We start from the raw sequence: 12,702 nt of genomic DNA, 5'->3' as shown, positions 1-12,702 counted from the left end.
TTTGGTCGTCTCTAAGGACTTTGGTTAATTTATTCACAGATTTTATAATCACATAAACTATTATTAGTTTTTCTACATGAATTAATTCCAAAGAATAGCGTTTTCATATATGAAAAAACACAGTAGAAAAACATAAAAAATAAGAATTCACCTTCTGATTTTTTCAAATATTCAATATTACGCTCTTAATTATTTTTTTTTATTGATTTTTAATACTAAAAATATCAAGTACTATAGATTTTCATTTGTAATGATAATTTTATAACAATTCCATTTCTGTTAGTCATCTACGTGGTTCAGATGCATATGCTGTAATAGTACTGTCTACACAACCAGCTGCTAGAATTACACGATAAGGATGAAAACTCAAACAACTTACAGGACTAATACGAGTAGCCATAAATCCTTCATGAAATTTTATTGTGTTTAAATGTTGTCCCATTGTGTTATACACACTTATACAATGATTTGTTGATCCACTAAAAAATATAAATAATATAAATAAATAAAAAACATTAAAAGATTTATTATTTTTTTTAAACGTTTTTTAAATTTAAACTCCTTCTTCTTTTTTTTTTCAATGTAAGAGAAATATATATATACATATATATATCTTTATAAAATATGATAATATATATATATATATAAAATAGTCATATTCTTTTTCCATTAAAAATATTTCAAATTTTTTATTTAAAAATTTCATATTTAATATATCTTAAACTTACCACGCAAATATATCAGTCATTTCATGTGCTGCCAATGCTGTAATACCTTGTGTTATCTGTACAGTGCTTACAGAAGAATTTTTTCTAAGATCAAATATTCTAATATCTCCTGAAGATGATCCAGTGAACAACTGTGGTGTAGATCTTTCACATTTTCTTAAAGATGTACCTAACACCCAAGCTGTATGCTCCCTCCAAATCATAACTCTTGATTCTAATGGAGGCAATCTTCTATCGAATAAACGAACTGAACCATCTCCACATCCTACTGCCATCATTGCACCTATATCAAAAAAATATTTTATATTTGAATATTAATAAGAAACACAATATGAAAAGTTAAATATTGTTAAAGTCTTTTAGCCTACTTTATATTCTTTATTCTTTTGTTAATCATAAATCAGTATTTTAATTTATTTCATTAACTACCAATATTTAATGAAAATAAAAGAATTCATGTATGTATATCTATTTAATTATGCACTCATATACTTTATATACTTATACACTAATAATCATTTATGTCTAATATTAGTTTGTTAAATAAATCTATAAATAATTATAATTTTTTTAAAAAACATGATTAAACTAGTATAGTAAAATAATAAAATAGTAGTAATATGTCGAGAACTAACCTACACCATCAACATCAATACATGTAGCACAGCAATCAGCACCCGTTGGTATATCTTGTTTCTTTAATTCAGTTTCTGCATCCCAAAGTCTAACAATGCGAACATCGCCCGTCACAGCTAATGTAAGCGATTTTTGCTCCCACTTAGTGACTAATCCAGCTGTTGCTATAAAGAATTTTAATTAATATATATAATATATAATTATATATATATATATATATATATATATATATATATAATATATATAATACATATTATATATATTATATATATATATATATATAATATATATAATACATATTATATATATTAATTACAAATATATATATATATATATAATTACATATATAATTATATATTATATCATATAATTATGTAATTATATATTTATATTTCGGAATATATACATATATATAACTATATATACCAGTAGTTGTTTTTGCTGCAGGTTGTATATCAGCCATTGCTTGCCAAGCAGTAAGTAAAACTGGATCGCGATTTAGCATACTACTATAATTTTTCCATACTCTAACTGAACCATCATCAGAACCAGCCATTAATAAAGTCACATCATGAGCATTAATAAATTCTAGTGCTGTAATACGTGACATTTTATTACCATGACTTGCACAATAAGTCAATTTTGCACCAGTTTGACAATCCCATACTCTATAAGTAAATAATTTTATTAAACAAAATTATTTGATATAACAATAATAAAATTTGATCATATTAAAATTTAAATACCCAAAGAAATCTTTCAATGCTACAGCCAAATGAGGTTCAAAAGGATGAAATGTTAAAACTTCCGGAGAATGTGAACACCTTGTATGAAATACTTGAAATTCTACTCTACTTTGTATTGCACGTAATTGTTCTTCTCTTGCTTCACGTCTTTGTCTTTTATTTCTTAAGTACCTGAATATTGAAGATAGCAAATTAATTTATTCTTTTATAAATAATATTTTTGGATACATTTAAATTATATTTTAAAATCTTACCGCCATTCTCTTTCATAATGAATTCTACTTTCCATATCATTCATAGATTCAATTTCAGTTTCTAAACTAACTGGCTGGGCAAATTGAGCACAACTCCATTCAACAAATTGTGAAGTTGTTAATGGTGTTTTTATTCCAGCAACTTCATCTGCTTCTTCTGATATCTATAATAGAATAGTAATATTAAATGAATACTAGAATAATAATGTTAAATCTATAATAAAATATTAATATTAATATGATAATATAAATAAAATGTAATATTATTCATATATAAATAATTATTAAATAATCCTTACTGTATTAGGAATTGGTTTTCTTGAACGATTACTATGTGATGGTATTCTTGATGAACGTAATAGATCAGTTCCAGAGTTTACAGTAGGCGGTGAGTCTCCTTTGCTATTACTTATAATATATAAATTAATTAAAAATATTAGTTAAAAATAAATAGATAGAAATCATATATTATTATAAATAAATCATATCATTATAAATAAATAGATAGAATATATAAAATATTAAATTAACCTTAAATATGTAGTACGATTTGATGGAGAAGGTGGAAGAGATAGTGATGAAGATATTTTTGTTTCAATTACTTCCTTAGGTGTAGAAGATTCTTTGACCTATAGTGAAAAAATTTTATAATGTATTAATTTTAAAAAATTTTTATATCACATTTTATTTTATATTATATTATATTATTTTTATATCATAATGAATATCATTATTTTATATATGTATGTATTATTTATATTATTTTTTATTGTATTATTTATTGTACACATATATATATTTGTATACATTTCGTAGATATATACATAATGTATGTAATATAATAAATATATTATTAAATCATTATGTTTACCTGATTTCGAATGTGATTAGTGACTTTTTGAGACATAGTAGCAACCACAGGATGAGGATCATTATCAAGACTACATAATCCATGCCATAATTTCATATACACACTACCATAAGAAAGACTTGGTAAATTTCCAAGAGAACTGTGTCCTAAAAATAATAAAACACAACTTACAATATTTTACATTTAATATAGAAAAATATCTGGTTTTTACAAAAATGTGCTTGTAAATAACAAAATAGTGATGTAGTATTAGCTATAAATTAAAAATTATAAAACCTAAAAATGAAGAATGAACTATGTACGAACATGCAATGGAATTTCCAATCATTATTACCAAGTGACTCGCAAGGTTTCCTCACGAACTCCCAATTATTTCCTGGTACACGAATGAAACAATACAAGGAATGTTATCGAAAATCCGGAAATACAGCTAGTAATAACTTTAGTTAGAAACAACATACTTTATTACTTACCTAAACTACTAATAGATGATGATGATGACACTCTTTTAATACGATCCTGTCCAAATCCTTCTGTACTCTCTGGATTATATGTATTATTTGGAGAAAGCATTTTTAGTCTATCTCTAGAACTAATACGTCTCATTCCACTAAATGGTGATAATGTCTCTACTACTAAATCTTTTCTGCTATTTTCTTCAGCCAATGCTAAAGTTACAAAAGAATTTTCAAAATGTAATACCATCCATTGAAGTGCTACTACTAATTCCTGTAAAAGTAATTCATTTTTTTTTTTTTTTTTCATATTAGAAATGTGAAATCAGTAATATGTTATATCATCATATAACAAACTTACATACTTTTCTAACTAAAGGACACATATCATAAGATACAGTATTAATAAGAGTCATAGCTATGATTTGATCAATATTATTCGCATGCTCACTTCGTGTTGTTACACTGTTTATAAATGTTCCCAAAGCATAAACACTAGCTGCTCGGACCTATAATTGTATATTTTCTTAAATATATTATTATATAATTCATATGTTAAAGATTTTAACATATTTATGTATAAAATTTATATATAAAACTTTAATATATTAAATAAATAAATAATTTATACCTCAGGAACTGGATCTTGTAATAATGTAAACAATTTCTCATGAGCAATATCTCTGACTCCACACCATCTTGCTTTGTCATAATTATGCCAAAGTCTTGCAAGGCATAAACATAACCACTGTCGTAATAAAGCATTCAAATCTCCAAGTTGTTCTAAACAAATAGAAACAAGACTACCATGATTTGCAGCAATCTGACCTGGTCGATAATCATTCACAATACTAGCCAAAACAAATGCTGCTAATGTTCTGTGTTCACTCTAAAATAGAATAAACTTATATAACGTAATTGAATTTAAAAATTTTTCAATAAATAAAATTATATTAATACTGGTATTGAAGTATCTTGAAGAACAGATAAAAAATATTTATGCCCTCCATCTCGTACCAAATCTGCTTGACAAGTCTGAAATACAATAAATAATTCAAAAAAATTTAATAAAATATTAAAATACTTTTGAATTCATAATATTAAAACTTACACTATCAACTGCAAGAATTTTTGCCCATATAAATACAAGTAATGGACGTAGTTCTCTAGCGTTACTCTGAAGTAATTTTAAAACATATGGAAAAATGCCTACACTAAGAGCCAAATTCACTGCCCATGGACCAAGATCAAGAAAACGTCCTAATAATTCCAATGCTCTAAGTCTATGAACTTGACTTAATAATACTTGTAAAACTATTGGCAGTTGTTCTGGTGGATTACGATTTTTAGAACCTAATGTAAGCCATACTTGAAAAGCAGTTAGTTGCTCTTCAAAAAATGGCGAATGCACAAATTGATCTTCATTCTCAAGAATAGATGGTAATTGTGCTAAGCAAAGATCAAGTGCTAAATCCCATGCTTGCCACATAGGATGCTACATTAACAACAAAAATATATTAATGATAGAATAAAAAAGATTTTATTTGATTTCTAAAAAAATAATTATAATTATAATTAATTAATAATAATAATAATTAATTATAATTTTTTCTATTGAAAAATATCACATAATATTAAAATTATTTACCTGATAAGTAGGTGGTAATTTTGGACAAGAAACTGGAGTGCAATCATACGAACGTAATATTCGCTCAGCAAGTAGAAAATTTCTAAATAAACTAGCTACTAATAAATCTTGTCTGAATAATCTCTGAAATAAATCTATAAATTGAACATATTTAGTATTTAATTATAGTTATTGTATAATATTCAATGTTTATATTATGTATAAATAAAAATAATTATGTGATTATTTTAGATATAATTATATAATTTACCTCTTGGCAATGTATTCCATGCTATAGTATCAGTAATTGCTGTAAAAATCCAATTAAGTTCTCCTAACATTGTTCTTCTATCAGTTAATTGTCCTGGAATTCTAAAATTTATTTATTATAATTTTAATATGTAATTCTAAAAATTCTAAAATACATATATAAGTAAATATTATAAATATATAAAATATTCTTACTTATCAATTAAATCTAATGATATTTTTGGTACCAATTTAGATGTATTTTGCATTACAAACCTATATAAAAAATAAATATTTATATAAATATTTATATATTATATAAATACAAAATATACTATTAACATTAATATTAATCATATTTATCATCTTACCATCGCAATGCAATTTTTATTGGAGTTGTAAGACATGATGTAAATATATCTGCAGGTAAATCTGGATTCATAGGCAAAATCTGACTAGCCGCACATGCTGCCAATTGAATACAATTTTTGTAAGATGGTGTTGAGGTACCTGCTACTCCACTTGCACGATTTTGTTGAACTGCCTGTTTTTCCATCTAAAATGGAAAAATTTATATATAATTTTTATTTTTAATCAAACTTGTCCAAAATTATTATTATACCTCATATTCCTTTTCATGTTGTTCTGCAAATTGCTGAAAAGATTCTACAATGATACCTGCATTGGAACAATCATATACATAAATACTAGGTGCACCCATCCATGTTTGTAAATCATATACAGACAAAGGAATATATTGTGTATATGTCTGCAATATAATAATTGTAAATTAAATATATTTATTAAATTTTTATTTAAATATATTTATTAAATTATTATTTATGATTAAAATTTTTTAACTTTTCTTTTTACTAACCCTATTAAATACCCATATTTCACCATTACTAGTAGGTTTAGGAACACCATGACCATTATAATGAAAAAGAACTCTTTCTTCTTTTGCATTTCGTCTTAAAGATGTACATAATTTTTTAACTTCTTCAACAGTAGGATCTAAGCTTTGTTTATAACGAGCTCTTGGCTGCCATCGTTCATACTGTTTTTGTAAATTAGAACCTATAGTTTCTAATGCTTTCTGTGGACTCACTGATAAAGGATCTATGAAATTAAAAAATATATAATTTTTAAACTATATTTATATAGTTAATAAAAATAATTCAGATAAATTAAATAAAAATAATGTAATTTTTTATTAAAATATGCTAAAAAACCACAATGTAAATTTATAATAATCTTCATTTATAATTTTATAAAGTGATAAGATTATAATAAAGTATAATAAAATTATAAAAATACTAATAAAAAATACTAAATAAATAAAATAATAAATAACAACGATCAAAATGTTAAATTTAAGTACTTAAAAAAAAACATATAACAATATATAACAAATGCAATATTCAAATTAATAATAAATATGTCATCTAGTATTAAAATGACATTCATTTACAAATTGCTGTCACGCACATGCATAACCTCAAAATGCATTACATAATGGCAGCAGGGAATTGTGAGGATGTAAATAAACTAGAATAAATACCGATCCAACACTCTAAACGTGCGCACGGTTGCGTCTTGACAATATCTGGTGGATCAACGCCAACATTTAAACATAAAACTAGAGCCACGCTCACAGTTTTCATCTAAAAAAAAATAAAAATTGAGCAAACTATTCTGTAGAATTAAATACATAATTTTTTAAAATATTTATTAAGAACTAAAAAAAAAAATAACAAACTCGTTCTTTCATTCTCCATGTCTGTGTAATACAGTTTACACCCTCAATTGTTGCACTATGCCGTGATTTACAAAATGCAAGCTGTATTTTCCAATCATCCTCTTCCGTCGATTTCAAATTCTCTTCCTCGTGGCATGATTTAGAAGTAATTACTGACATCATAAATCCAAGACTCGAGAAAAGTTTATAATCAATTTTTTCGAGAGATACGTTTCAATTATTAAAAATCTTAGATTGATATTATATAAATATAAATTAAAACTATGAACTGACAATATTCAATAAATAATAAAAGCATAACCGTTTTTTACCAAAGCACAATTTCATAAGTTTACTTCAACCGTCGCCATCTTAAATCCCTAACTATATTACCAATGAATTCTCATGAATGCGTAGATTTTTTGATCGTAATAACTATATACAGATGGTACCACTTGCTATTCACATTATTTTCAATTTTTTTCCTCATATAATGAAATCAAAAAAATATAAGAAATAACGAAAAATAACAATTTTTACAAGAGAACATCTTTATTTATTAGATACTTTTACTAACTAAAACTAAGATCATTTTATAATTAAATTGTTGAAATCTCTAACTTACTCATTTTTATAACTAATAGAATTAAATAATTTATATTAAATATATTAACAATAATTAAATTTATGCATGAATGTGCAAATAATTTATATATAAGTAGAATATATACATTCAGAAAAATTATATTACAAAATATATTATTCAAATAATATAATAAAGACATAATAACTTTTTTGTTTAATAAATTTTTAAATTGATAATCTATATGTTTACATAATTATGTCCTTATTAATACTTTTTTTATAATTTAAAAATTAAATATAAATTCATTATAATCTGAAATGATATACTTAACACATTAAAAATAAAAAACACATATTTGAAAGATTTCACAATATCAGAATTTAAAAAAAAAAATAAATTGAAAATTAAAATTTCAATTTCACATTTGCAAAACATCACAAAAAACATTTCATTACATATTCCATTCACAGCCTATATATAATCTTTATTTATTTTATGTACACTTTTAATTTTATTTATGAATTATTTGGAATGAATAAACTCGCATTATTAGTGATATAATATTAATAATTATTTGATACTTAAAAATGCTATAGAACATCATTTTTAAATTTTTCTTGTTTAATTTCTTTTTGTTTCTTTTTTAATTTTTTATGATCTTTAATTTGATTACTTGATTATTATTTTCTTTTCCATTTTAATCATTGAAGAGTTTGAGAATTAGTAAGAGGTTTATAACCCTGAAATTTTATGAAATATTAATTATTTCACAATATAAATAATATTTAGAATATCCAATTTAAATGGAAATAGTATAATAGTAATTCAAACATTTCCATTTAAATCAAATTTATTATATATGAAAATAAAATAAATATTTTATAAATAAACTAAAATATATATATAAAGAAAAAAATTAAAAAAAAAGTGTATGGAAATAATGATAATGCAGAAGCAATGTATAGTTTAAGTTTAAGTGTTCAAAAATAAAGATAACAAATATATAGTAATATTTCGATATAATGATATAATGTGAGACATCATTTTAATGAAAAATAAAAAAAAAAAAAAAATACAAAATATCTCTAAAAATCATATGTTTTCATTCTTACTTATTTTTTATTTTATTAGAAAAATTTTAACGAAATGGATAAATCTTACTAATAAAGATAAATTTAAATTTTAAATAGATTCTATTAAATATATTTGTAATATAGTAAAAGTAATATGTTTGTCTCTTTTATATTTGCAAATTTTATGTAAATGTAAATTTTATAATTGAAACTGATATGTAATTTTATTTTCAAAATTAATATATATACTCTATATATGTTATATGTTACATAACGTAATATAATGTAATAATGTAATATATAAATATATAATATAATATAATATAATATAATATAATATAATATAATATAATATAATATAATATAATATAATATAATATAATATAATATAATATAATATAATATAATATAATATAATAATAATATAATATAATATATTATAAATATATTATATATTAAAATATATTATAAATCAATATGTATACTTCAATGCATATACATTACATTCAAATAGTGTATATATTTCAATAGATAAAATTTAGATCAGAAATTGAAAATATTTTTCTATTACATTAAGTACTTGTATAATTGACTGATTCAAAACTTTGTCATTTTTTTCATAAATTCATTAATTTAAAAATTTATTGAATATTAAAACAAAATAAATCGAATATTTAAATTAAAATATCAATTGTGAATAGAAATAAATTCATCAAAAAATCATCTGTGCAAGATTCACTAGTTAAATTTATGAAAAAATTATGAAATATATAATATAATACTTTTATATATGAAATATATAAAATAATACTCGAATGAACTTTGTTAATATATAATATTACATATAAATTTTTTGATTCTATAGATAATAACAATTCACTATTACCAACACATTTAGCTTGGACCAAGTTTGTTAAAATTGAATTTATATTGAATTGAACTTTATTAGATTTTTTTAATATAATAAAAATCAGATATAAAAAATAAAAATTTAATGAAAATTCTTCATGAAAATGTTTGAATTTGATTTTTATCCAAATAATAGAAAATGACAAAGATTGTTCTAATCATTCTATCGAAATATTATCATATGTTATAGTATATGTTAGTTTTATTTTGTATAATTGAGATTGTCATTGACAATCAAAGAGTATGTAGTTTGTACAATTTGTACTTGTTAGTGATTCATGCTGCCATAATAGGGCTGGCGTACACTTATCCGTTTGCTTCCTGATCTTATGGTGTTATTAATTGAATCTCGTAATCGTTCTGTGAATGTTTTATATTCCATTTCTGGATTATTCTGACCAAAATCAAAATCTGCAACTTCTATAGTAAATTTTGCTCTATTTTGTATATAATATGCAATGCCAAAAATAATAAGTACCACAGCAGCAAGTGAACAAGAAACAGGTACCACTATGACTGATAATTGTGGTTTTGTTGTTACTATAAAATATTTAAAAATACAAAAAAATTAATATTGTCTTATGATAAAATAAAATTTATATTATTATTATTGTTGTTATTATTAAGATAATAATATATACCTTTATAAATATTTATTGTCAAAGGATAAATTTGTTTGCTGACATCATTATTTAATATAATTAATATTGTGTATATACTTGGTTCCAAAAAATAATGAATGATGGAAAAATTACAAGAATAAAGATTATCTATATTGTTACATGTTTCATTTCCAGTAACATTATACTTCCCTCTTTGAAACTGAAGGCACTTATTAAAAGGTCCTGAACCTTTGCATGTTACATTAAGAGATAACATATCCCAAGGTTGAATCCAATTGGTACCCTCTACTGTTATATTTCTTATTGGTGCTATAATTTTTATATTGATGATATCATTATAATTTATATTGAATATTGTTATTTTATATATAATATTACTTACCACGAACATCAATCTTTTTTGTAAAGTGTCCATATGTTTTATTGGGATCTGGAGGAATTATTGAATTAGAACAAATATATGGTAAAGAAATATTATTTACATCAGAGATATTATTTGCTGCATCATTTAAAGACATTTCTGTTACCATTTCTTCTTTTGTAATATTTGATATTGTATTATTTTGCACAGTTTTATTAGAAAGAATAGTTGTTATTATTGGTGAAATAATTGTAGATGGTAAAACAGTTGTTGTTAATGAATCATATGATGCAATTATTAAAGCTTCTAACATATGCGATATATCAGGATTTGTAAAATTGTAGAGAAAATTTAAATCATTTGTTTGACCAAAATATTTGCAATCTATGAACCAATAAATTGATATTGTTGTAGCTTTCATCAAATAATCCATATCACCTTTTCTTATATTTATTGTTACATTCGCTTCAGATGCTGAAGAAACATATGTATCTATTGATGTTTTATTGGATTGTATAATTTTGATATCCCCATTAAGGAATTCTATGAAATTGATAAATATTAAGTTGAAGATACATATAATAAATAAAAAATTAATATAAAATGATTTTAAAAATTCTTACGAGTGACATAAAACTTAGCACGAACACTAGTAAGTTTCTCCCACCATAAAATAACAAATTTATTAACTATTACTTCAACTTCATATATTCCAACTGTATAATTTTCATGTAAAATATTTAAACTCCAATATGTTGTTGTATTTGATGTTTTTCCTGTCTATGAAAAAATTAAAATTATTATTTTGTTTCATATTTAAATTGTATATTTCTTTATAAATCATATATTAAATATAATATTAAAATATAAAAAATATATTACAATAATGAGATTTTTAATAAAAAAAATATAATAAATATAAACATAAAATAAATATTATAACGAATATGATTATTTATTATTAAAACTATGAACAAAAAATTTCTGAATCAAATTGAATTAAATTAACTCAATATTATACATTAAAAAAAATACATTAAAAAAAAAAATTATATAAAAAGAATATATTTCTTTAAAATACATTTTTTAAAAAAATTTTTTTTCACATAAAAAAAACTTTTATTAAAAAATTGTAATAAAATATAAAATTATATAATATATAATTTTAATAAAACATAAATTATAAAAAAGAAAAAAGAAACTAACCTCATATATATGAGGATTTAATGCATTATCGCTCCATTTATATTTAAATGTTCCTGATGGTCTATTATCATTCTCAAAGATATCGGCTTTAAATGTAATAATCCCACCTAATACTACAGGACCATCATGAGTTAATGTTATATTATATTCTACAGCATTGACTGTAATATAAAATATAATAATTTAAGTTTATTACAAATTAACATAACAATAATAAATGTAATTACAAATTGAATAATTATTATATGAAATACATATAGTCAAATTACCTTGATAAATAGACAAAATATACCAAATAAAACTCAAAAAAAAATGCACTATCTGCATTCTGTATATCGATAAAAGATCACATTTATTTTTTAAAATATATACGGTTTGTAAATTTGTTTTTAATTGATTTATGATTAAATATGTATCATATCATTTCCAGCTATAATATCTTCTTAATATTAATGATTGCCAACTGTATCACATTGTATATATTTTTTGACAATATGTTACATCTATTTACGGTTCGAAGCTGCTTTATAAACAGATCATGGCACAGCAAAACTTATTTTAGTGAGAATACTATACAAACTATAGTGAGAGTAAATTCAACAACAGTATCTGGACTCACATCTCCCTAATCAAATAAATT

At 22.5% G+C, this 12,702-nt stretch overlaps 2 protein-coding genes across 5 annotated transcripts; both read right to left on the bottom strand.

Moving 5' to 3' along the window:
* On the bottom strand, positions 1 to 7,751 carry LOC551668 (regulatory-associated protein of mTOR). 3 transcript variants are annotated; one of them, XM_624057.6, is made up of 23 exons: positions 7,326 to 7,751; positions 7,128 to 7,230; positions 6,444 to 6,685; positions 6,189 to 6,335; positions 5,938 to 6,122; positions 5,783 to 5,842; positions 5,589 to 5,689; positions 5,339 to 5,472; positions 4,802 to 5,185; positions 4,651 to 4,725; positions 4,322 to 4,579; positions 4,056 to 4,199; positions 3,709 to 3,964; positions 3,570 to 3,611; positions 3,236 to 3,381; positions 2,896 to 2,993; positions 2,664 to 2,772; positions 2,365 to 2,528; positions 2,111 to 2,281; positions 1,791 to 2,032; positions 1,364 to 1,528; positions 729 to 1,011; positions 1 to 479 (listed from the first exon to the last, which is right to left on the bottom strand). In XM_624057.6, exons 1-23 carry the CDS (start codon positions 7,485 to 7,487, stop codon positions 284 to 286), a joined length of 3,867 nt encoding a protein of 1,288 aa, XP_624060.4. In that variant the 5' UTR covers positions 7,488 to 7,751; the 3' UTR covers positions 1 to 283. The 3 variants fall into 3 exon arrangements, with proteins under 3 accessions (XP_624060.4, XP_026299353.1, XP_026299352.1); XM_026443568.1 differs by having other exon boundaries at positions 7,055 to 7,230; positions 7,326 to 7,746; XM_026443567.1 differs by lacking the exon at positions 3,570 to 3,611 and having other exon boundaries at positions 7,326 to 7,750.
* Positions 7,752 to 8,334: 583 nt separating this feature from the next.
* On the bottom strand, positions 8,335 to 12,702 carry LOC551635 (uncharacterized). 2 transcript variants are annotated; one of them, NM_001278328.1, is made up of 7 exons: positions 12,332 to 12,622; positions 12,063 to 12,223; positions 11,480 to 11,636; positions 10,878 to 11,399; positions 10,514 to 10,804; positions 10,177 to 10,412; positions 8,335 to 8,630 (listed from the first exon to the last, which is right to left on the bottom strand). In NM_001278328.1, exons 1-7 carry the CDS (start codon positions 12,387 to 12,389, stop codon positions 8,592 to 8,594), a joined length of 1,464 nt encoding a protein of 487 aa, NP_001265257.1. In that variant the 5' UTR covers positions 12,390 to 12,622; the 3' UTR covers positions 8,335 to 8,591. The 2 variants fall into 2 exon arrangements, with proteins under 2 accessions (NP_001265257.1, XP_006572423.1); XM_006572360.3 differs by having other exon boundaries at positions 8,545 to 8,630; positions 10,138 to 10,412; positions 12,332 to 12,702.

Source organism: Apis mellifera, linkage group LG11 (assembly GCF_003254395.2).
Source record: "Apis mellifera strain DH4 linkage group LG11, Amel_HAv3.1, whole genome shotgun sequence".
NCBI lineage: Eukaryota > Metazoa > Arthropoda > Insecta > Hymenoptera > Apidae > Apis > Apis mellifera.
This window is presented reverse-complemented; position numbering and strand designations above follow the sequence as displayed.

Coding starts and splice junctions, on each gene's coding strand:
- LOC551668 (XM_624057.6), bottom strand. CDS start 7,487: ATGATGTCAGTAATTACTTCTAAATCATGCCACGAGGAAGAGAATTTG. Junction 2,773..2,895: donor AATCGTACTACATATTTAAG/GTTAATTTAATA, acceptor ATATATTATAAG/TAATAGCAAAGGAGACTCAC. Junction 2,529..2,663: donor GAAAACCAATTCCTAATACA/GTAAGGATTATT, acceptor ATTCTATTATAG/ATATCAGAAGAAGCAGATGA.
- LOC551635 (NM_001278328.1), bottom strand. CDS start 12,389: ATGCAGATAGTGCATTTTTTTTTGAGTTTTATTTGGTATATTTTGTCT. Junction 11,637..12,062: donor TAAATCCTCATATATATGAG/GTTAGTTTCTTT, acceptor ATTTTTTCATAG/ACAGGAAAAACATCAAATAC. Junction 10,413..10,513: donor GACAATAAATATTTATAAAG/GTATATATTATT, acceptor AATATTTTATAG/TAACAACAAAACCACAATTA.